The 26,071-nt window shown below is 39.2% G+C and overlaps 1 protein-coding gene across 1 annotated transcript in view; it reads left to right on the forward strand.

The window, feature by feature from the left end:
• Positions 1-26,071, forward strand: part of CREBBP (CREB binding lysine acetyltransferase) — a 141,150-nt gene that overhangs the window by 15,249 nt on the left and 99,830 nt on the right. Inside the window, exon 2 of the mRNA XM_090277122.1 lies at positions 7,973-8,682. Within this exon, the coding sequence (XP_090133248.1) occupies positions 7,973-8,682 (710 nt within the window). The remainder of the gene's footprint in view (positions 1-7,972; positions 8,683-26,071) is intronic.

Genomic DNA, 26,071 nt, shown 5'->3' on the forward strand with positions numbered 1-26,071 from the left:
TTGCTGTCTGGGAATGAACCTTTCCTGGAACTTGTAGGTATGTCATATGAAGATAGGAGGCTCCAGGACTCTGATGATTTATCGTTTAGTATGACAAAGAATTTTCCATCAGAACTGCCTTGGATTCTTTTAATTGGAAGGTAAATAGCAAATATTTAGTGAGTAGGATTTCTTGATACCTGATGCAGAGTCACCATGAAATGCATTTACTCCCACTGTAGGAAGGCCAAGGAAGAGGCAGATTGTCCAGCCAAGCCCACTTTGGCTCTTGAGCTGAAGGAGATTCTGAGGAAAGCCATGTTTTTTTTTGCGCAACATAAGCTCACTGTTCAGAATGAAGTAAAACCTCATTATTCTGTACTAATTAGGGGATGGTGTATCTGTATAAAAGAAGCCTGAATCACAGAAGATTTTAGAAAGAATTTGCTTTAATTATTTTCTAATAGTCATTGTAAAAAGAAATAAAGGTTAGGTGTCTTTTGGGAACTTGTTTAAATGCCTAGATAAAAATTGTAATGCATAAATGTTAATAAAACAGTGCTTTAAAACAAATCTTTTCATTATGATTATTTGTATTTTAATTCTCCAGTGTTGGAGAATGGTTTCATTATTTATTTGCACTATATCCAAGAATTTTCAAAGGTTTTATTCTATTTAATTGACACAGATTTTTAGGGCTTCACCATAGAGAAATGACCATTGTTGACCATGAACCCTGAACCAGCCAGGTCCTTGGTGTATAACCTTGGAAGATTGGCCTGTGACAGTGATAATAATGCCTAATATTTATTGAGCCATCACTGCATACCAGACTAAGTGTTATATACACATTGTATGATTTAATTCTTTCATCATTGATTCTGGAGGCAGGTACTCATATTTCCATTTAAGAGCTGAAGAGGCACACATAGCGAGGTAGTAGTAGTAACAGAGAGAGAAAGCCGAATCAAGACCTGACTAGGTACTTTTCTCACTACCTCAGACTGTGCTTCCTGTATTGTCAGTGTCTAACTGGTACTTATTACCATGGAGGGTCCAGTATGGTCCCCAGATCACCTAAGAAATATATATATATCGGCAGCCGTCCGTCTCGAGAGACGATGGTGTAGCTTCTTAAGAGTCTATCTGCACCGCCGAGAATGGCTGTGCAGTCCGACTCGGGAGTGACACGGTATCTGTCTCCTCCCGTGTTGGATCGACATCTTACGATGACGCTGGAGTGTCCTCTCCAGTGAAGCTGAAGCTACAGAGCCTGGGCAGGGTGATATGGAGGGTCTGCTGTTGCCCATGCAGCAGACCCCCCCCTCCCCCCTCTCTTCGCAGCTGAAGAGTCCAAGGGAAAGACGGAGTCAATACAGCTTGGCTTCAGGTGCGCTGCAGGAGTTGCCGGTGTTGACTACAACGTCAAACCGCCTTAGGGACTCCGGCTCCGGATTTTCTGTCGGGGTTTACTCCCTTAGCCTTTCCCCTGAAGAGGTATGCCGCAAGGCAGCGGAGGGTTTTTGGAGTTAGAGTTTTCCTTCTCTGATGTGCCCTGACTGGAAGATCGAACCAGCGACACTTAGCTAGCAGGCCGACGCTCAATCCACTGAGCCAAACCAGCCAGGGCTGCACCTAAGAAATAACCCTGTGAAAAGTATCTACCATTCTGTGGGTTCCTTATCTTTAGATGTGAGCCTTTCCAGGTTGCACTGCTCCTGTTGGATCATTTTTTTGTATCCAGTTTTGACTTAGGAATTAAAATTTCTTTTTGTAAAATTATGAAAAGAAAATCAAGAAAGTGGACTTTTTTTTTTTAAAGGAATAAGGACTGCGGAGAGAAATAAGGGGTCTATGGGAGGGTGGTTTTCATGCTTGGAAGTAGAGAAACATGAGCACAAAACAGCATCTAAACTCTTATAGTTTATTTCTCTTTCTACATTCTGATATTTAATCTTTAAGTCAGCCATGGGGTTAGAGGGTCACTGATGCTGAGGTGTAGCTGGAGAGTGAAATAGACCTCACTGGTTTCCTAGAAGATAAAGAGGTATAAAGAAAAAGATGAGTAGAACAAAGTAACATCAACATAATCCATTATTGAAATTTGTTTTCTGTTTTAAGGAAGTAGTAATAAATGATAACATTACCACTGTATGCTTTTGGCTAGACAAGTAACTTGTTAAAAGTGATCGTATATCTCCTCTAACTCTGGCACTGTTGTCTCTAACTCACTCATTCAGCACATGGATGTTTATACCAGGTATTTTATGCTAGGCTCTGGATAATTAGGATACCTGCTTTCATAGTGCTTACAGCTTCATGAGTTATAACAGGAAGTTGATAGTATGATTTTAAGACTCATTCATTGTATCTATAGAGTATAGAAGAATTCATACTTCTGGCTAATAGAAGGAGTGATAAACTCATCTGTACGTGCTTTGACAGAAAAATCAGTTCTGCCAATACAGAGAATTTGGGGCTCCAGATGCAATTCAAAGAAAAATATATAAGGTATTCTGAGAGAAGAGATGTTAGAAGACCTGAAGAAAGATGTGTTTCGTGGATGACTTGTTTAGCTGACACATTTGAATTTTTTTTTCAAACAAAACTGTTTTCAAATGTTATTGGCTGGACAGATTGATTTTAGCTACTTACCTCGTGTCTGATTCTATAAAATGAAAAGCTATTTTTCAGAGCACCTGCGAGTAGTTCATTCCCTTTTTAAGGTGAAATACTGATTTAAGAATGGTGTGGAATGCCATTTGTTTTGCAGTGTGCAGAAGTGATGGTTACCTGAAATGAAGTTTCTTTGTCTGGCCTAGAAGTGAAATATCCCTTGTGATCTTGTATGGTGAAGACCCGTTTCCCAAGGCAGGCTAAGTTTAGCTGTGACTTCCTCCTTCCTACGCCATGGTTGTGGATGCCTCAGTCTTGTATGAGTGCTGTGGAGACTGGAAAGCTAATAGCTTTTCTCTTCAGATCAGCTTAATGAAAGAGGCCAACTCTGGGGTTGACAGCCAGGAAGCCCCCAAAGAGAGAATTCCTCTCTCTAGCTGTGGAAGTGTGACAGGCTGTGCTTGCTCTTTGCTGTGTGACACTCTCCTGCTAAGGGTGAACTTCCAGAAAGCAGGGTGCCCACGAAACTTGTTCAGTCTCAGCTTTGCTCTCTCCTGGTCTCCTGGGCCCCCTGGTGACATGGCAGGGAGAAGGGAACTTACCCAGGATTGGAAATGGTAGTGCTCAATCTTGAATCGTAGGAATTTCCCATGATTCAGATAGCTCTTGCCTAACCTGGTTGTTGGGACACTTTGGTGTGTAGAAAGCATAGCTGTGATGCAACATCCTGGCTTCCCTTCTTCACTCTCCTTTGTCAATTTTTTGAACTAGAGAACAGGGGAAAGTGGTGACGATATAATGGTGGTGATGTGGGTATGGATGTGCCTTCCACAAACTACACAACCTGTCTTGTCTTTCTCAAAAGCCACAACTTGTATATTTGGTTGTATACATGTTCATATGTGCTTGGACTGATAGATGAGGACATAAATTAGTCATCCTTCCCTGCACCCAAGCAGTTGTAAGATGTATCTGGGTTGAAACAGGATGAAAAAAAGTGGTCAAGGTGGACAAAATGTGGCAGACCAATAAAAAACCAAAACTAAAACATGAGCCCAAGACATAAAAGTTGTATGTGCATTTGGACTAGAACTAGAATAAACCACTGAAAAAAACTGGTAAGTTTGAGAGTGACAGGATGGGGGTGAATTTTTAAAGATAAGAAATTTTAATAGAATAAACTAACCTGTATCTGTGGCTAAAATGCTCTGTCTGTCTTTCATCATGTAATCCCGGAGTACTGTTGTCCCTGTTTTACTGATGAGGTTGAGACTTGGAGATTAAGCAGTTTGCCCAAGGACACAGTGAATTGATTCAGCCAGGATTTGAACTCCTGTGTTTCAATTCCAAGTGTTCCTTTTATAGTTTCTACGCTGGACTAAGGACCCAGATGCTGACACTGCTGTAATTAATCTAATTGTTCTTGTGGGTTTATCTGCTGCTGTCCTGGTCTGGACACACTCTCCTAGGAAAAATACTTCAGCATGCTTGGAAGAGCCAGTCTGGATGAGCTTCAGGCACCAGCTGTTTATCCCCTCCCCGACAAATAGGTAGAAAACACTATCTCTGTTATAATGGCTCCTGCTTTCTAGTTAGATGAAGTTTTCATTTTAATGTTCTTAGATGAAGGAGCATTGCATTAAACACAGACACACAAACACACACACACACACACACACACACTGATTTTTTTTTTAGAGTACTACTAAGTAAAAAATGTATGTACATGTGGACAAAACCTGGAAGGCAAAAAACAAAAATGTTAGTTATGTTGGAAATTTGTTTTTATTTATTTCATGCGCTTTTTGTAACTGGAGACTTTTGTGAATCTCCAGATGCAGGACAACATAATAGCATAAAAGCTGTTGAAATCCACAAGCGGGGTAATCAGCAGCAGTAAGGCCTTGTCAGTGGTTCTTTCTCAGAGCTGTCTGCTGTTATCCTGGAGTCCACTCCTGTTGTCTCTTCATAAGACAACTCCTGCTATCCCATAACCTTGAGGAAGCAACACCAAATTGACAGATATTCTACAAAACCACCGGCCTGTACTCTTCAAAAATGTCAGAATTATGATAGACAAAGTCTGAGACACCTTTCTCTATGAAAGAAGACAAAGACATGGTAACTAAGTACGCTGGGATTCCCAATTGGGTCTTGGATCTGGAAAATAAATGAGATAAAGGACATTAGGGCAATTGGCCAGATCTGAGTAAGGGCAACCAATACATTAAGTATTGTATCAATATTAAATTTCCTGAAGTTGATAAATGTACTGTGTTTATGTAAAAGGGTGTTCTTAGGAAACGCAGAGTGCAGTACTTGGGAGGAAGAGATCATACTGTCTCACAGGTTCTGCCCCCCAAAAAGTGTGTGTGTGTGGGTGTGGGTGTGCACGTGCATGTGCGTGTGTGTGCACACACCCTTCCAGGTCTAATTCCTTTCTGTCTCAGGAAGAAATACATGTGTGTAAGAGATGGTTTTACTAGACTTGTATGTACAGATAACTTTGAAGCCTGAAAGGGGAACAGGTCAGTTCTGCAGGGGCAGCCTAAAATATGTCTTCATAGCTTCTATGTCTAATCCTGGTGAGGACTGGGGGTGGGGTTTTCTAGTGAGAGAGGGCATCCAGAAGATAGATTGCAGATGCTTATGACAGCTCATTGCATTATTGCTGTAAGGTAGGGTGCATCAGGAGGTACTGGAGAAAAGAAGGGCTGAGAAGTGGGCAGCGTATGCCATACAGAGGAGTTTGAACTGTGTCCATAGACGTGATGGAGGTAATCAAGACGTCTTCAGGTGCAAGCTAACATTAAACTCCAGCTAGAATGGCTTAAAGGATAGGAATTGTACTTTCTCACATAACAAAAAGTCTGAAGATAAAGAGGTTCCAGGGTTGGCTAATTCAGCTCAGAGATGACTTCATGAGCCCATGTGTTTGCATTTTTAGCTACAGCCGTCCTTAGTGTGTCAGTGGTGTCTCCTCTCCTGTTTGAAGAGGGCAGCCACAGTTCTGTGATGAAATCTAGTGAGAGGGGAATCTCTTTCTGAGCATTTCTTACTGTTAAGAAGGAAAACCTTTTCCAGCATTGTCTTTGCCAACTTGCCTTCAATTCCCTGAGCTGGGATTCTGTCATCTGCAAGCAGAAGATGATTGTGATGTTTGGCTTCTCCAGTTGCTCTCCCTCCTATGGCCCAAAACGTTGCCCATCCTGAAAGGAATCTGAGCCAGGCTGCCAAGTGGAGTTGTGTAAGCAGCCATCAGGGTCTGTCACCATAGGTGGAAAAAAAGTTAATTTTTCTAAGAGTGAGTGGTAGGAAGGGGAGTGGCTGTGTTAAATTTTTTAAAAAGGCAAGGGAGAGTGGGGTGGGGTGGGGCCTTGGCCAGTGTGGCTCAGTTGTTTGGAGCGTCGTCCTGTAAACCGAAAGTTGGAAGTTCAATTCCCGGTCGGGGCACATGACTGGTCGAGGCACATGACTGGTCGAGGCGTGTGTGAGCGGTAACCGATCGACATTTCTCTCACATCAGTGTTTCTCTCCCTCTCTTTCTTCCTCACTCCCCTTCTCTTTAAAATCAATAAGCATAACCTTGGGTGAGGGTACAAAAAAAAAGCCACATACACTCATCCCCTTCACCACTTTACCAGGACAACTCTATTTTTTGCATATTACTTTCCCCCCACTGCCCATGTGCATGTACTTAGTTCTAATCTTACTCAACTGAGGACATTTTTTTCATTGTTTTTTAGAGCGAGAGGAACATCAATTGGTTACCTTCCAAATGTGCCCAGGCCAGGGGTCTTATGTGTCTGGACTGGGGACCAAACCCACGACCTAGGTATGTGCCCTGACCTGGAATCAAACCCATAACCAAAGGGTTATGGGGCAGTGCTCCAACCAACTGAGCCACCTGGCCAGGGTTCTAATCTTACTCTAGGTGCCATTTTGTAAGTTTTTACACACCATATAAATATTTTTCTACATCAGTCTTTATAATTATTCAAATAGGAGTATAATGTTTTATTGTATTTTATATCAATTTATTAAACCTATTATTAGACAATAGTAACAATAAAGACTAAAACTTACTGAGCACTTCCTACCCACTGTTTTAAGTGCTTTACATCTATTCATTTAATCTTTGCAACAATCCTATGAGGTGTGGTGGCCATTGTTACGCCAGTTTTCAGATAAGAAAACTGAGGCACAGAAAGTCTTAAGTAATTTACCCAAGGTCACACAGCTAATTAGTGAGGAGCTAGCAACAGAGCTGGGGTTCAAATGCAGGCAGTTTAGAGTCTATAACCACCAGGCTAAACTACCTCTGATACTGTTATCCCCTTTTTTTGATGTTACAGGTAATACTGTGATGAACATATTTCTACATATCTTGTCCTTGGCACATGCATGCATAGCCAGGTTGTTGTGGGTTAGAAAATGAATGCAAGGTCAGTGAGGGACTAGAGATTCTGTATATAGACCACATGTTAAGAGAAATGTTACTTGAGAGGGGCAATAAAAAGGGAGTTGCTTAGGGGGATATGAGGGGGTACAGGGATTGAGCAAAAAGGAAAAAGGACTCATGGACATGGACAACAGTGTGGTGATTGCTGGGGGGAGGAGGTATAGGGGACTGAATGATAATGGAAAAAACTATAATAAAGATTACATTTTTAAAAAGCGAAAAGAAAAGAGTTGCTTTAATTTTGATATTTGATTACTGGGAAGGATTATCTGTTTTGTTTACTGTTTAATCTTCCTGTGTGATAGTTAGCTGCTTCTGTCATTTGTGCATTTGTACTTGGGAGTCAGGATGCTTCTCGTATTCATGTATGATTGACATTAACCCCTTTCATATGATACAAGTATTATGTAAGCTCCTATTTTATTTTAACTACTTATAGTTTATATATGTTTTTATTATTTTTAACAGCTTCAACATTTTGAGAAATCTCATTTTCTGTTAAGCTAGTTTTGTGGGTTGTTTTTTTTTTATAATTTACTTCTTAAATATGTAATTACTTAAGGCTGGGTTTTAGCTTAAATTTCCCAAATTGCCGTTCCTCTAACCTGGTGCCCAATTGCTTTTTATACAATCGTTCTTAAAAGCATTTTTACCTTATAATTCAGTGTTTATTTTTTAACTCCCCATTGTTTTCATCTAGTTTGTATATTTGTACTTTTCCCCGTACCACACAATTTAGTTGTTGTTTGAAAATATATGATTAAATCTAATAGGGCTGGCCCTCCTTTCATCTCTGTTTAACTTTTTCAGAATTTGGAAAATATTCTTCTTGTTTTATTTTCCCAAATGAACTTCAAATCATTTTGACATTATAGTTGCTTAGTTTCTCATTTCCATTTCTTTTTTATTTTCTAGATTTTGGACCATTGTTTGACTTGGAAAATGATCTTCCTGATGAGCTGATCCCCAATGGAGAATTAGGCCTCTTAAACAGTGGGAACCTTGTTCCAGATGCTGCTTCCAAACATAAACAACTGTCGGAGCTTCTGCGCGGAGGCAGTGGCTCTAGTATCAACCCAGGAATAGGAAATGTGAGCGCCAGCAGCCCCGTGCAGCAAGGCCTCAGCAGCCAGGCTCAAGGGCAGCCGAACAATGCGAACATGGCCAGTCTGGGTGCCATGGGCAAGAGCCCTCTGAACCAAGGAGATTCTTCAGCCCCCAGCCTGCCAAAGCAGGCAGCCAGCACCTCTGGGCCCACTCCCCCTGCTTCCCAACCACTGAATCCGCAAGCACAAAAGCCAGTGGGGCTGGTAACCAGCAGCCCTGCCACATCGCAGACGGGACCTGGGATCTGCATGAATGCTAACTTCAACCAGACCCACCCAGGCCTCCTCAATAGTAACTCTGGCCATAGTTTATTGAACCAGCCTCAGCAGGGGCAGGCGCAAGTCATGAATGGATCTCTGGGGGCTGCTGGCAGAGGAAGGGGAGCTGGAATACCATATCCTGCTCCAGCTATGCAGGGGGCCACAAACAGTGTGCTGGCTGAGACGTTAACGCAGGTTTCACCACAAATTCCCAGTCACACGGGATTGAATACGGCGCAGGCAGGAGGCATGACCAAGGTGAGTGAGCGTCAGTGCTTTGAATGCTTCCTACTAAAGGAGTGCTTCCTCTGAGTAACGTCGTAAAATGGGGCGAGGTGACACCTTCCTGTCGTCCTTCAGGCTTTCCTCTTGCCCCTCCCACTTGGAAGAGACAGATTTGGTATTTGGACCCCTTATTTCCAGGATAGAAATTTCTTCCCCATATTTTTAAAATGGGGGTTCTTAAACCGAAAGTAGAATAACATGCACATCAGGCAGTTGAAAACATAGAGAATGTATTTGAACTGATGGCCGGTTTTCAATCTCTAAGGAGAATGTGTGGAAATAGGACCAAATGATTGAAAGAGGCAGCTTCTGCGGAGAATCACCTTGTATCAGTGAACCTGGTAAAGGCTGCTTTACCCAGCTGGCCAAGTTCTTACTCTGTATACCCTTTTCTTTTTACAACCACCCTGTAAAATGTCTGTTGTCACAGCCTCCATTTCACCAATGAAAAAGTTGTGTTCCGTGCTGGTTAGCTACTTGCTACAGTTAACAGGGAAGAGGTGCCAGAGCCAGGAGGCAGTGCAGGCCATTGGGTCCTAGAGGAAACTCAGAGCATTGGTTCTGAAAGTGGGGTCCCTGTCAGCCTCACCCAGGAGCTAGTTAGAAGTGTAGAGCTGCTGACTCAGAAACTGGGGGTGGGCCCAGCACTCCAGGCTTTAAGGGCAAAGTTGAGAGCTCTGCTGTAGGGAAAGGCCTAGGCTGGGGCTTGTAGCCACCAACCTTGCAATTGGGGTGGAGAGTAGGAAGCAAACTTGGAGAACAGGGAAGGCAAATGCCCAGATAGACATAAGACAACTGGAAAAGGGGACAGGGGAAGAAGGGTCCAGGCTGATTCCCACTGAAGGAACAAATGCCATTCTACACTACAGCCACCAGGGCACCTGCTTCAAGCAGTATTTGGTACAGCAAATTCTAGAACAGAAAAATGGTTTGGGCTATTCTTTGGATTTGATTAGTCCCATATAGGGAAGAGGGAGAAATAAGAATAGAACACAATTTCCCCACAAGGTTGATTGCAGGCATTAGGTAGTGGATACTAAGACCTGTGACTGTCTTGGTAAGGAGCAGATGGTTTTTTTTTTTAAACTTAAGATACAAAAGTGAAGTAATTCCCAACATCAAAATTGTATTTATCTCTTCTGAAACATTAGCAAAGAGGAATGTGAACTTAAATTTTAGTTTTCCCTGGCGTTTGAAGAGGAGTCTGTGTATGTACACACCTTTTGGAGTTGGATTGAGAAGGGATTTCAGATGGGCTTAGTATTCTTGGATAGATTGATGTTTGTTCTTTCTTAATTCACTCATCATTCCACTCCATACTACCCAGTTACAAAAAACATTTTATTTTGGAGAATTTAAGTTATGTACCAAAGTAGACATTATAGCATGACGCAGGATTTCTCAGTCTTTTTGGTTTTAGGACTCTTGGATAATCTTTAACATTCTTGAGGACCCTGAGGAGATTCCTTTAAAATGTGGATTATATCTATCGGTATTTGCCACACTGGATACTAAAACAAACTTTTAAGACACAAATACACATTCCATTAGCCTTTAAGCACAGGGATATAACTTGTCCCAGAGCCTCTGGAAAACAACTCTGTGTTTTTATGAGAGAAAGAAGGTGAAAAAGCAAAGAATGTCTCATTATTTCTTGAGAATAGTTTTGGGCCCTTGACCATACTTGGAAACCATTTGGTAATGTGTATTCCTAAAAGTTAGACTTGGCATACCCAAACATAAAGTGACATTCTCACATGTAAATGGATCAACAATTTTTTCACATTGTTATATGTCCACTGAATATTCAAGTTTCCATTCCAGTGGTCTCCTCTGTCATAATTTGCTTTTTCAGATTATAATCCATATTTCAGTAAATTGATAGAGTCCTTAAGAATCTATTAATTTCTAAGATTCTTACATTTTATTTGTTGAAGAATCTGGTTGTTTTGCTTGTTTGTTTTTGTTCTGGGGAGTTTCCTGTAGTCTGGGCTTTGCTGATTTCATCTCTGTCACTTAATTAATGTTGCTCTGTCCACCCAGGTTTTTCCTTCTGTCCTGAGGTTCTTTGTACAGAATGACCTTTCTTTCAAATAACACTTCTTAAGTGTTCACTATGTGGAAAGTAAGCTACATTAGCGTTGTGAGGGTAGTCATCTGTTGCCTGTAGGTACCCAGAGGCTGATAGTGAAGTAGGGGTGGGGACTGGCTTTTTTTTTTAAATTTTTTTTTTTTTTTTATTTTAGAGAGAGGGGAAGGCAGGGAGAAAGAGAGGGAGAGAAACGTCAACATGAGAAAGAAACATTATCAGTTGCCTGCCGTACACACCCCTGCTGAGGATTGAACCGGCAGCCTTTCAGTTTGTGGGACGACCAACCAACTGAGCCACTCCGGCCGGGGTGGGACTGGCATTTAATAGTGGTGGGCAAAGAGTAGGAGCAAGAGAAAAGTTCATTTTAAGCTCTTCTTTATAACATAATGATAGCAGGGCCAAGTAAGACTTTAAAATGCACACAGGGAAAAAGAAAGTTTTTTAAAAAGTCATTTTGTTTTAAAAATTATTACATGGGAAATGCATATTTTCTATAAAATAATTTAATCAAAAGAGCAGCCCCTCACACCTACAGATAACTACTTCTATGCAGATATATTTGTTAACACCCTTTAAAATACCAAATGGAACCAAACTACATAAGCACCTTGCTGTTTTACCTAACAGCATACATGTAAAAGCATGTCGGTGCATGCAGATTTTTTTTTCCTACTGTGATAGCAGAGTATTTTATTATATATGATGTACCATAATTTATGTCCTCCTCTATGATAAATATTTGGACTGTTTCTGACTTTTCATTAGTACAAACAGTGTTATAACAAATATATCCTTGTCTAGGCATATCCACACACATCATGAGGTAGATTCTGAAAAGCAAGGTTAACAAAGATTTTGTTAAAAGTTTTGTTTTTAGAAAGTAATCATAAACGTGGTTTAACAACAAACACCCCCTCCCCCCAAATTGCACTAAAAGTAAGAACTGAAAAGTTTATCTACCTTGATTCTTGACCATTAGTTTCCCAAATTCTTTCACCAAAGACAACTACTATACCTATCCTGCAAGAGGTGGTCTCTGTATATAAAGTATAGTGAGGTGTGTGTGTAGATATCTCACCTAAACATAAAGAGTAGTATAGTGTAACCAATCTCTCTTTCTCTGTGTCTGTGTATGTATATGTGTGTGTACATGTACCCACTTCCCACCATTTAACAATATATGGTAGAAGTTATTCCATGTCAGACAGCTCTCAGTCCTTCTTGCTAGATACAGTGCAGTAGTAGTTTCTGATCTGGGTATATCATAATTTATAGGACTAGTGCCCCATTTGCTGGACATTTAGGTTGTTTCCAGTGTTTTGCTGCTTCAACAATTTTTATTTGTATTTACATCTTTGTACATTTGCGTGACTAGATCTGCTGGCTAAATTCTTGGAAATGAAATTCCCAGATTAAAGGATATTGACATTTTTAATAAGTATAGATATTACCAAACACTCTTCAAAAACATAGTGCAAATTATACCCTCACTGGCAGCAAATGAGTCCCTGTTCCCCCAGTTTTCACCAGCACTGATGATCTTTACTGATTTTTGCCATTCTCTTAGGCAAATTGTCTCTTAAGCAAATGTCTCTTCATAAGCATGGGCATTTGTATTTTACTATTGATCATATTCTTTGTTTTTCTGAATCATTTTTTTCCTTTTTTTTGTTAGTTTATATTCTTAATATTATTTGTATAGTAAAGGTTTAAGCTTTTTAATAAATGGAAATTTTCCCTTTTTTATTTGCTAGTCTTTTTTACTAGGACTATGGCTACACAGCTTTACAATGGGATTGTTCTTGTGACACATGTATTTTTGCCAAATAGATGTTTTCAGCTTTTATAGAAATAAATTAATCCTTTTTTTTTTTTTTTTAAATCCTTACTCGAGGACATGTTTATTGATTTGAGAGAGAGAGAGAGGGGAAGGGGGGGAGGGAGGGAGACATTGATGTGAGAGACATCAATCTGTTTGCCTCTCGTATGCGCTCTCCTATGTGCTCTGACCAGGGACTGAACCTGCAACCTTTTGGTTTACGGGATGATGCTCCAACTAACTGAGCCACACCAGCCAGGGCCAGAATTATGAAATATTATTGTGTATTTTTTTCCCCTTATACCTTGGATCTTTAACTCAGAACTTACTTAGACTTGAGTTTTAGAGATCTAGCTGTATAATTTTTTCCCCAAAATTATAGTAATTCCCTAACATTTATTTACATATTGCTAATCTAGCTTTTCCTCCCTTAATATGACACACCATTTTCGGTACATTTTATTTGGTTTTCACCTATGTAAGGTTTGGGTCTGATTCTGGACTCTTGTTTCATCAATCTTTGCTTATTCTGTGCTAGAAACTTATTATCCAACCTGTATAATGAGTTCAATGTATAATGGAGCTAGTCGCCCTCTGTTCTTTTTCAAGAATTCAGTATTTTCTTTGTCATTCCTCTAATGTACTCTTCCAGATGTATGGTTCTCAATGCTGTCTGCGCATCAAAATGTGATCCCTGAGCCCACCGCAGACCAATTAAGTTAGAGCCTCTGGGGTATGGCATGAACATTAATGTAGTTTGTAGTTCCTCATGATTTTTGTGGCAGCCACAGCTGAGAACTACTGTTTCAGATAGACTTTAGCACTGTTTTTCAAATCCTTAAAAAAATAAAATTTATGGGATTAGATTGGGACTATATTTGAACTTTATAATCACTTGTGGAGGAATTTGACATTTTAGCAATATTTGTGGCTTCCTGAACTATCTTATGATATGCATAAAAGTTATCTTTTCATGGATACTTAAGTTGCTCAGAAGCATAGTATAGTTTTCATATAGGTTATACACCTTATTAAGCTTATTCCTGGATATATTAATGAATTTATTGTTGCTGTTGGGAACGAGTTGTTCTATTTCATTGCATTGGCAATTTGGCCACTTTATGGAATTCTCTTATTTTAATCCTTTTTCAGGTGATTTTCTTGGGTTTTCCTAGTAGACAGTCATCTTTTCCATTATTGATAATTTTGTCTTCTTGCCAGTATGTCTACCAATATTTATTCTCTTTGGCATCACTTTTTTGGATCCAAGTTAAATAGAGATGTACTAGTATTTTATTATTAAGTATAATGTGAGTTTTGATTTGTAGTTTCATTTTAAACTGGGGAATAAACTGTTCCTCATTTATTAGATGGATTTTACCAAATTCCCTTTTGACCTCTGTGGTGACTTCACTGTGATTTTTCTCTTTTGTTTTATTTATGTGACAAATTATCTCAGTAAGTTTCCTTAACATCAAATTGAACCATCTCTGTAATTCTGAAATTAAAAGTTAGTGTATTGCTGAATTTTATTTGCTAGTCTTTCATTTAGAAGTTCTGCTTCTCACTAACTAATAGTGAGGTTGATCCATGGTGTTTTTTAGTGTTTTGTCAGGTTTTGATATCAGTGTTGTGTTAACTTGGTCAAAAAGAGTTTGGAAGTCTTTTGTATCTGCTCTTTGGAATGGTTTAGCATTTGAATGATCTTTTCCTTGAAGAATTGAGAGACTTCACCTGTATAACTGTAATTGTATGGGCCTGAAGCTTTTTTTCCTAGGGGGTGACTTAAAATTTTTGACAACACTTGTTGTTTTCTATAAATATTGACCCTTTTAGACTTTTGGTCTTTTGGGTCAATATATTTTTCTTTTAGAAAAGTCTACATTTACTTCAGAGAAAAACTTAAAATATTTAACTCTTTTACTCCTCTCTAAATATATAAAGTGGAAAAAATAAAAAAGAATATGAAGTGGGTACTATATACTACTGTTCCTAATTTGCAGACTAAGAATTGGAGGCACACAAAGTGGAGGAAATGGAGGAAAGTTGAATACCCTTTCCATGATCACACAGCCAGTGAGTGACAAACCAGGACTGGCTCTCACACAGTCTGGCTACGGGTCTCTTTTGGACTTTATATATGTTTGTAAATATTTCCCCTTTCTCATTTCTAATTTTGTGTGACTCTTAAAGAAATATTTAAAATAGAAAAATAAGCCATTCAACAACATGGCAGTAATGTTAACAAGGCATGATACGATTAAAAAAAGAAGACAACAATTTCTCCATTTCAGCAGTAGCAAAATCTGATATGTTATCCCCCCGACCCCCGTTTTTTTTTTTTGGTAGCATATTTTTTACTAAAAATAACCCAAATGCTTGTGTTTTAGAAGGAAAGCAGAAAAGATATATTTAAGTGGGATTTAGGAGCCATGCAAACACTTAGGTTATTCTCCTGGCGACAGGTGTTGAGAAGTGTTGCTCTGCACTGAGAAGGTGGCAGAGGGAAGCCAAAAGCTGTAGGAAGAGGAAGATGTGCGATGTTTCTGGCCAACAAGTCCAGAATCTTTCTAAGCACATTTTGATAAAAAATGTGGCTTTGCAGCCTTAGAAATGCTTTCAGTCCTTTCTTACAAGTAACAAATCTGAAAAAGGACCAAAATCGTTTGTACGGTAAGCCTTCTTCACAGGGAGCTTGATTAGTGCTTATTTTTTGATAAGGTTTTTGAAATATTCTTCTGTTTTAGAAGGTGTTAAAAAAAAAATAGGGCTTGCTTTTGCATGGAGCTCTTCCTAGGGGGTAAAGGATTTGATTTAGATACAGAACCCTTGGAACCAGTCAACCAACATTTTGGTTAGATAGGATAAAGCAGTGGTTCACAGACTTAAATATATATATTTATTTATTCTTACAGGGGAAAGGTACCCTGGCTGGTTTGGCTCAGTGGATTGAGCGTCGGCCTGCGAGCTAAGTGTCGCTGGTTCGATCTTCCAGTCAGGGCACATCAGAGAAGGAAAACTCTGATTCCAAAAAACCTCCGCTGCCTTGCGGCATACCTCTTCAGGGGAAAGGCTAAGGGAGTAAACCCCGACAGAAAATCCGGAGCCGGAGTCCCTAAGGCGGTTTGACGTTGTAGTCAACACCGGCAACTCCTGCGGCGCACCTGAAGCCAAGCTGTATTGACTCCGTCTTTCCCTTGGATCCTTCAGCTGCGAAGAGAGGGGGGGTCTGCTGCATGGGCAACAGCAGACCCTCCATATCACCCTGCCCAGGCTCTGTAGCTTCAGCTTCACTTCAACACGGGAGGAGACAGATACCGTGTCACTCCCGAGTCGGACTGCACAACCATTCTCGGCGGTGCAGATGGACTCTTAAGAAGCTACACCATCGTCTCTCGAGACGGACGGCTGCCGACGACGACAGGGGAAAGGAGGGAGTAAGAGAGGAAAGGAAACATCGATGTGTGAGAGTTGCCTCTCGCACAACCCAGGCATGTGGTCTGACTGGGAATCGAACTGTCGACCTTCTGGTTTTCAGGCCGGTGCTCAATCCACTGAGTCACACCAGCCAGGGCAGTTCTTAGATTTGAGTGTCCAGAAAAATCACTGCAGGCATGTTAACTCAGAATCCTGGGCCCCTTCCCAGAGTTCCTAATTCAGCAGATTTAGGGTGGAGCCTGAGAATTTATATTTCTTGCCAGCTCCCTGGTGACCCTCGCTGTGCTGGACCTGGGCCATGATCTGAAAACCTGTATGGTGAAAGGTTGGATTAACCAGGATATAGTCAGTAAAGAATTAGTAGAGCCAAGTCAACTATTAAAGGAATGCATGACTCATCCATTTCCTCTATTTTGGAATGATAATCGCACATTTTTAATATTTAATAGCAAAGAGAAATAATACTTTACATTTGTCTGATGCTTTTCTCTTTTTCATCTAATGTCATCCTATCTGATCCTTAAACTAATGCAAAGGAAGTAGGAGAATGTTATATTAAGTAAGTCTTAATTTGGCCTTTTATAAAAGATCACAATGGAAAAAATGGTTTGTCTATAGAATGAAAAACTGAAAGCTTTGAATTAATACATTTATGAGATATACATTGCTTCTGTAGACACAGGTTTTTGGTAGAAACATTAAGCAGTCTTGTACCATCTCGTTACCATGACTTTAATGGAAAGTAATCATAGTTTTCCTTTAGAATATGTAATTCAGGGTGTGCTAACTTTGCATGATAATTATCCATGAATTTATTTCATTTTAAAACATGAGATTATATGGGATATAATAAGAATATATAACTGGATAGTAGTTGTAGTTATAGTAGTAATGGTAGTAGTAGTAGTAGTAGTAGTAACAGCAGTAGCAGTAGCAGCAGCAGAAAGTGCCTTTCCCAGATGCAGTACAGCTAAGTGCTTAAAAGCAGAGCTTGGGCTCTGGGCTAAGTTGCCTCGGTTCAAATCCAGGCTCCACTAATTATTTTCCCTGGGAAAATTACATAACCATTATGGGTCTTAAGTTTTTTTGTCTTTCTAATGAGGATGATAGTAGTGCCTGCCTTTGAGAACCATGTAGATCAAAAGGGGATAATAGTAATAATATCTTCCTCATTGAATTGTGTTGATTAAATGAGATAGTGTATATAATAAAGTCCTTTTTCTTAAAAATAAAAACAATATTTTCATAGAAAAGTTTGGAACACAATGGACAGTGTCACAGAACAACAGAAATAAGACAGTCCCAAAACACTGTCGTGTAACATTGCAGCAGATTAATACTCTTCATCCTGATCCTCTCCACCAGCATTCTTTGCTCCAACTTTCTCATAATCCTTCTCAAGGACACGCATGTCCTCATGGGCCTCAGAAAATTCCTTCTTCCATGCCCTCACCCACGTACCAGTGAACCAAGGAACGCTTGGAGTACATCAGGTCAAACTTGTGGTCCAGGTGAGCCCAGGCCTCAGCATGCACACAGCTCGCTGTACTTTAGCCAGGTCTTCACCAGGTACCACATTGGGTGGCTGGTAATTAATACCACCTTTGAAGTCAGTGGTGTATGGGACAACACTCCAACCAATTGAGCCACCCAGGCAGTCTACTACAAAGTTTAAGTCATATTTCTCTTTTCTAGTTCTTAAAACTGATTATTTTCTGTACTGCAAACTGAATGAATGTTTTGTAAAATAGCAACATTGAATACTTTGTTTTAATAAGTCTCCCTGGTGACTGCTTTGAAGAGCAATACTTAAAAGAAAAACCAATCGACCTGTTACACTTTCCAACTAAAGGTCAACAATTAGGATCTGGAGTTAAAGAGCTACATGTATTAATTTTTAAAATATTTTATTGTTTTAATTTTATTATTGGAGGTATAATTACATAGTAATGTACATATCTTAAATATTACAATTTTGATGCATTTGTCAGAACTCGTGCCTATATAACCCATACTCCTATCAAGATACAGGGGGCGTTTCATTACCCTAGAAAGTTCCTTTATATTTCTCCCTTTTCCTATTCCCCCACCCCCACCCCAATAAGCAAGACTCATTTCCTTCACCATGGATGAGTTTTACCCATTATCAAACTTCATATAAATGGATTCATACAATGTGTACTTTTTTGCAAGGCTGCTTTTGCTTACAGCATGTTTTTGAGATTCATCCATGTTGTTGCCTGAATCAGAAGTTCTTTTTATTGCTAAATAATAATATTTCATTGTGTGAATATACCATGATTTGTTTATCCAGTCTCCTATTCATAGACATTGTGGTGGTTTCCATTTTGAAGCTATTAAGAATAAAGCTTCTGTGAACAATTTTGTGCAAGTGTTTGTGTAAACATAAATTTTCATTTTTCTTGAATAAATAACTAGGAATGGATTTGACTGGATAAGGAGAGGACTGTTTCTGGACTCTGCAGTTCAGGAATCAGCAAGCTATATAGCCCATGGGCTAGATCTTGCTTTGTGGACTGTTTTTTATGCCCCACAACCTAAGAATGGTTTTTATACTTTTAAAGGGTTGGTTAAAAATAAAAAAAATTAAAAAATGAGGGATGGAAAGCATAGGTCACCTGCTAAGACTAAAATATTTACTAACTGGCCTTTCATAGAAAACATGTTTATCACCCCTCTTCTAATTTATTCCATTGATCTGTCTGTCCATTTCTTTAGTTTTATATAGTAAGCATTAAAATCAGGTTGCTTGGTTTCTCGTTTTCATTTCTGTTTACTTTCTAGGTTTTGAGTCATTGTTGAACTTGTTTGTTGCTGATACAGAGAAATAAAATAAACTCACTTAGTTGTATTAGTTATTTGGTAGATGCCATAGAATTTTCTAGGTCATGTTGTCTTTGAATAAGGACAGTTTTACTTTTTCCTTTCTAATCTGCATGCCTTTTATTTTTCTGGCTCTGCCTGTGATCTCCAGTACAATATTTAATGAAAGTGGTGAGAGCATATATCCCTTGTCTTATTCTTGATCTGTGGAAAAAAGCATTCAGTTGTTTATTATTAAGAATGGTGGTATAGGATTTTAAAGATATCCTTCATCAGGTTGAGGAAGGCCCCTACTCTTCCTAGTTTGCTGAGTCTTTTAATCGTAAATGATTGCTGAATTTTGTCAGATGTTTTCTCTGCATATATTGAGATGATCTTAGGGATTTTTTTTATTCTTTTAAAGTGGTGAGATCCATCTTTCTGATTGTTGAACCAGCCTTACATCCCTGGTTTAACCTCACTTGATCGTAACATATTACCCTTTTTATATATTACTGGATCTGATTTATTCAAACATTGTTTATTATTTGTTCATCTATATTCATGAGGGATTTGGGTCTATATTTTCTTTCTTGGCAATGTCATTTAGTTTTGGTATCAAGAATATTCTGGCTTCATAAAATTATGTGGGAATTATTTCCTCTTTCCTTTTCTGAAAGAATTTGTCTAAGGTTAGTATTATTTATGCCTTAAATGTTTGATAAAATTCACCACTGGAACCACCTGTGTGTGGAATTTTTTCTTGTGGGCAGGTGTTTAATTATGATTCAATTTGTTTAATAGGTATAGGCAATTTAAATATTTCATTTCTTGTATTAATGTTGGTAATTTGTGTAAAAACAAGGAATTAATGTGTTTCTTGAATTTATCTGGCATAAAGATATTCATAATAAGATAGTCCTCTGAGTTCTTTTTAATGACTGTAGAATCTGTAATAATGTAGTACCCGCTCTTTCAGTCCAATATTTATGACTTGTGTTTATCTCGATTTTCTCTGATCAACATAGGTATGACTTTGTTAACTTTATTGTTATTTTCAAACATCCATCTTTTGATTTGTCAGTTTTCTCTTGTGTCCTATATCATCAATTCTGTCTTTATTTTCTTTCTTCCATTTACTTTGGGTTTTCTTGGGTAGGCTCTGAGATCATTGGTTTTAGACTTCCCCACTATTAACATTTGAGCGATAAATATCACCCTAAATACTGCTCTGCATAGCATTCCATAAATTTTGATGTTTTTATTTATTATTTAATTCAAAGTTTTTATATATTACAATTTCTTTGATTCATGTTTTTATATAGAAGTGTGTTGCTTAATTTTCAGATATTTGGGAATTTTGCAAATATTATTTTATTTTACATTTTAATTCCGTGTGGTCAGAGAACATGCTCTGTATGATTTTTGCCCTTTGCAATTTATGGAAACTTATTTTGTGGCCCAGCACATGGTCTGTATTAATGAATGTTAATGAATGTTATACATGTGTTCAAAAAGAATGTGCATCCTACAGTTGTAGGATGTAGCGTTTTATAAGTTGGTTGATTGTGTTTATATCGGTTATATCCTTACCTTTTTTGTCTCTTTTATCAGTTACTGAGAGAGGAGTATTAAAATATCCGAGTATAATTATAGATTTATCTTTTTTTCTTTTAGTCAGAATGAAATATGACTACTTATTTCATGTGTTTTAAAGCCCTTACATTGGATGGATATGTATTTTGGATTATTAATCTTCCTGATGAATCGAGCACTTTTTTTGTTTTAAATATTCCTCTTTATTTTTATTAATACTTTTTTGTCTTGAAATCTACTTTATCTCATTAACGTAGCCACTCCCACTTCTTTTCTTTTTTAAGTATATTTTATTATGTTGTTACAGTAGTCCCAGTTTTTTCTCCTTTGCTCCCCTCTGCCCAGTACCCCCCTTCCCCCAGCAATCCCACCCCACTTAGTTCGTGTCCATGGGTTGTGCATATAAGTTCTTCGGCTTCACCCTTTCCTATATTATTCTTAACTTCCCCCTGTCTTATTTTGTACCAATCAATTATGCTTCTTAATCCCTGCACCATTTCCCCATTTCTCCCCTTCCCCCTCCCAGCTGATAATCCTCCAAGTGATCTCTATACCTGTGATTCTGTTCCTATTCTGGTTTGCTTAGTTAGGTTTTGTTTTTATTTTTTAGATTCAGTTGTTGATAGTTGTGAGTTTGTTGTCATTTTAGTGTTCATAGTTTTGATCTTCTTTTTCTTAAATAAGTCCCTTTAACATTTCATATAATAATGGCTTGGTGATGATGAACTCTTTTAGCTTTACCTTGTCTGGGAAGCACTTCATCTGCCCTTCCATTCTAAATAATAGCTTTGCTGGATAGAGTAATCTTGGTTTTAAGTTCTTGCTTTTCATCACATTGAATACTTCTTGCCAGTCCTTTCTTGCCTGCAAATTTTCTTTTGAGAAATCAGCTGATAGTCTTATAGGTACCCCTTTGTAGGTAACTCTCTGCTTTTTCTCTTGTTGTTCTTAAGATTCTCTATCTTTCACCTTTGGCATTTTAATTATGATGTGTCTTGATGTGGTCCTCTTTGGGTCTAGCTGGTTTGGGACTCTCTGTGCTTCCTGGACTTGTATGTCTATTTCCTTCACCAATTATGGGAAGTTTTCCTTCATTATTTTTTCACATAAGCTTTCAATTCCATGCTCTTCCTATTCTCCTTCTGGCACCCCTAGGATTTGGATGTTGGCACATTTAAAGTTGTCCCAGAGGTTCCTAAGCCTCTCATTTTTTTCAATTCTTGTTTCCTCCTTCTGTACTGGTTGACGGTTTTTTTCTTCCTTATAGTCCAAATCATTGATTTGAACTTTGGTTTCATTCCCTTCACCATTGGTTTTGTGTGGATTTTCCTTCGTTTCATTTAGCATAGCATTCACTTCTTCCTATAGGCGTTTGCCATGCTCAGGCATATCTGTCAAGCCTGTGAGCATCTTTATCACCAGTGTTTTGAATTCTGCATCTGTTAAGTTGGCTATTTTCTTGTCTGTTAGGTTGGCTACCTCCCACTGGAACTTTGATTCATTCCCCCTTTTGGGCCATACTTCTTTGCCTCCTCATCTTGACAGGCTCCTGTTTTTGTTTGCCTCTGTGTCTTAGGTAGAGCTGTCACTCCTGTTACGTTTAAGGGGTGGAGCCTTAGGGATTTGTCAGTACAGGGCGACCCATTTCACCATGTTGTGGCGCTGTATGTGTGGGAGGGGTCAGAGAGGGCACAATGCTGCTTGCTCAGCACTTACCCCTTTTCCAGGCACTTCTCCCACTTTCTTATGGGACTAGCGCCACTCTAGCTGTTGCCCTGGCTGTTGTTCACAGAGTGGGTGGGTCTGCGGACATTCTAGGACTGTGGAGGCCCTTTAAACAAGCGGACTCTCCTGAGAGACTGGCAGTTTCGGCCTCCACTCCAACCCTCACTGGTTTGCACAGTCAGAAGCGCTGTGGCTTGATTTTCCCCAGCACTGGGACTGTGAGCTGTGAATGCTTCCCAGGTGTCCCTCCCCACTTTTTAAAACACGTGACTGTGTTTTCCGCTGGCCTGCTGCCGCCACCACACCGCGTCCTCTCCACCTGGGCTCCGCCCCTCCAGCCTGTCTGGATGAGTATTTCTTCTTTATATCTTTGTTTGTTGTACTTCCGTGCAGCTTTATTTTCTGGAATTTCTGGTTGTCTCTAGTTTTGAGGTAGTTGTATTCCTTCTTAGTTGTGGAGGGAGACACAGCATGTCTGTCTAGGCCTCTATCTTGGCTGGAAGTCCCACTCCCACTTCTTACGATTGATATTATAAATACCGTATTTTTCGCTCCATAAGATGCATTCCCCCCCGCTCCCAAGTGGGGGCAAATGTCTGTGTATCTTAGGAGTGAATATAGTGTCACAGATTGTGATGTGTATTATCTGACCTGTCAGTGGTGGCGACAGCTGTTAGAAGTGGAGGCAGTGGGCCCATGCGAAACCCCAGGGATGCTTAAGTGTCCCACTTTACTACTGAATCTCAGGGTGTCTGGTCAGTATGAAGATAACGAAGAAAGTGGTATCAGTGATTGTGAGCAACTGAGCTTGATAAATTCTGACACTAACAGTGATGAGTTCTTGGGGTTCCCAGAAAACTAGAAGAGTACTTGAACCTTAAAGTCTCTCCTCATTTGTTAATGACTGTGATCTTGGTTCTTAATAACACTGTTGACTGCTGGTCACTTTACATGGTTGAAATATTATTGTTATATTGTATTAAATATTTTAGTACACCATTTGGTTCAGAATATTTTTTTTCTTGTGTTCCTCCTCTAAACCTAGCTGCATCTTATGGTTAGGTGCGTCTTACAGTGTGAAAAATACGGTACATCTTTTTTACCCTCTTGTTTGTGCCTTTAAGGTGTGTCTCTTCTAAAGAGCATATAGTTGGAATTTGTTTTTAATTCGGATAATCTTAGTCTTTTTTTATAAATTTTCTTTTTCTTTTTTTTTTTTAAGTATATTTTGTTGATCATGCCATTACAGTTGTCCCAATTTATTTCCCCTTTGCTCCCCTCTGCCTGGTACTCCCCTTCCCTCCAGCAATCACTGGCTTAGTTCATGTTCATGGGTCATGCATATAAGTTCTTCGGCTTCACCCTTTTCTATGTTATTCTTAACGTCCCCCTATTTTGTACCTACCAGTTATGCTTCTTAATTCCTGCACCATTTCCCCATTTCTCCCCCTTCCTCCTCCCAGCTGATAACCTTCCAAATGATCCTCATACTTATGATTCTGTTCCTGTTCTGGTTGTTTGCTTAGTTTGTTTTCGTTTATTTTATTTTATTTTTTAGGTTCTGTTGTTGATAGTTGTGAGTTTGTTTTCATTTTAGTGTTCATAGTTTAGATATATTTTTTAAATGTGTCCCTTTCACATTTCATATAATAATGGCTTGGTAATGATGAACTCCTTTAGCTTTACCTTGTCTGAGAAGCACTTCATCTGCCCTTCCATTCTAAATGTTAGCTTTGCTGGATGGAGTAATCTTGGTTGTAGGTCCTTGCTTTTCATCACTTTGAATACTTTTTGTCAGTCCCTTCTTGCCTGCAAAGTTTCTTTTGAGAAATCAACTGATAGTCCTTTGGGAACTCCTTTGTAGGTAATTCTCTGCTTTTCTCTTGCTACTTTTCAGGTTCTCTCTTTATCTTGAACCTTTGACATTTTAATTATGATGTGTTTTGGTGTGCTCCTTTTTGGGTCTAGCTTGTTTGGGACTCTCTGCTTCCTGGACTTGTATGTCTTATTTCCTTTGCCAAATTAAGGAAGTTTTCCTTCATTATTTTTTCAGATAAGTTTTCAATTTCTTGCTCTTCCTCTTCTTCTCACACCCATGTGATTTGGATGTTGGAATGTTTAAAGTCGTCCCAGAAGTTTCTGAGCCTCTCCTTGGGTTTTTTTTTTTTTTTTGCATTCTTGTTTCTTATTTCCGTTGTGGTTGAATGTTAATGTCTTCTTTTGTTCCAAATCATTGATTTGAATCCTGACTTCCTTCCCTTCACTGTTGGTTCCCTGTAATTTTTCTTGATTTCACTTTGTGTAACTTTCATTTCTTCCTTTTTTTTTTTTGCCATACCTTATGAGTTCTTTGAGCATCCTGATCACCAGTGTTTTGAACTTTTCATTGGATAGGTTGGCTATCTTCGTTTTGTTTAGTTCTTTTTTCTGTGGTTTTGTTCTCTTCTTTAATTTGGGCCATATTTCTTTGCCTCCTCAGTTTGCCAGCCTCCCTGTGTTTGTTTCTGTGTATTAGGTAGAGCTGCTTTTACTCCTTGTTTTAGTATTGTGGCCTATGTAGGAAAGGCACCTGTAACTTGTGTGGGATGGAGCCTTAGATAATTCCCAGGGGTTGGGGGAGAGGGAACCGGCTTCACTGCTTTGTGGCTGTGTGTGTTGTTAGGGGCTTGGAAAGGTAACTGTTGTTGCCTGGCTCCTGGTGATTTGGCCAGCACTCACCCAAGTGCAATTGCTGCCCTTCCAGCTGCTGCCCTGGGGTTTGCATATGTTCTAAGACCATGCGGGCCCTTTAAGCAGTGAAGATCCTGTGGTTTCTTCTGTTGCCTTAACATCCGCTTGTTTTTACGGCCATAGGTAATGGAGGTTTATCTCCCCAGTGCTGGAATCCTGGGCTGTGGGGTTTGGCCTGAGGCTGGGGTCACTGGCTCAGAGGTTATCCCTCCAGATTTTTATCCACCACACATGAATACGGGACTGCCCTTTCCCCCATCACTGGCGCTTGTCCTAGCCGCACTGCCTCTCTGCTCTGTCCCCCAACTCCGCCCTTCTTACCCATCTGGATGAATGTGGTTTCTTTAAATTCTTAGTTGTTGGACTTCATATAGCTTGATTTTATGACAGTTCTGGTTGTTAATTGTTTTTATGATCTGGTTGTGATTCTTTATATGGTTGCGCAAAGAGGCGAAGCATCTATACCTCCCCTCCATCTTGACCAGAAGTCTAAACCTAACGTTCTTTATGTGACTAGATCCAAAGCATGACTTCAAGGATTGACTTGTGCAGAATGTTTCTGCTGGGAAGATTTACATTTACCATAGAAAGGAATTTGTTGTCCATCTATCACCAAGTTAAAAATTCAGCGTTTTTATGTTGATTCTCATGTAATACTTTTAGCATTTTTCAGAATTATATGATGACTATAACATAAAATTTTAGTATGATCCTATAATGAACAATGATAGCAATTGCTGTATTTATTCTTCCTGAGTGATAGTAAGAAACGAGCAGGGAAGGAGTGGCATTTCTCAAGTGCCCATTATACTGGGCAATGTGCTAGGTGCTTTGCAACATGATATTGCTTCATCTTATGTTAAATAATCTTGTGAGGTAGGCACCATATCTGTTTCACATATGGAATAAAATTCCCTGAACCACTTTCCTGCCTCCCAGGAAATTTTTTTAGATGATGCCTATTAGAAAGTGGCAGGCTCTGACTTATACCCTATTCACATTTGACTTCGAAGACTGTATTTTTTCTACTACACCATTTTGTCTGTAATATAGTAGGATTCAAAATATGATAGAGAAGTACATATTACCTAATTTTCTATATTATTACTTGATTTTACCTAATTTTCTGTCATATTACC

The sequence above is a fragment of the Furipterus horrens genome, unplaced genomic scaffold (assembly GCF_987537825.1).
Source record: "Furipterus horrens unplaced genomic scaffold, mFurHor1.1.pri manual_scaffold_5, whole genome shotgun sequence".
NCBI classification, from domain to species: Eukaryota; Metazoa; Chordata; class Mammalia; order Chiroptera; family Furipteridae; genus Furipterus; species Furipterus horrens.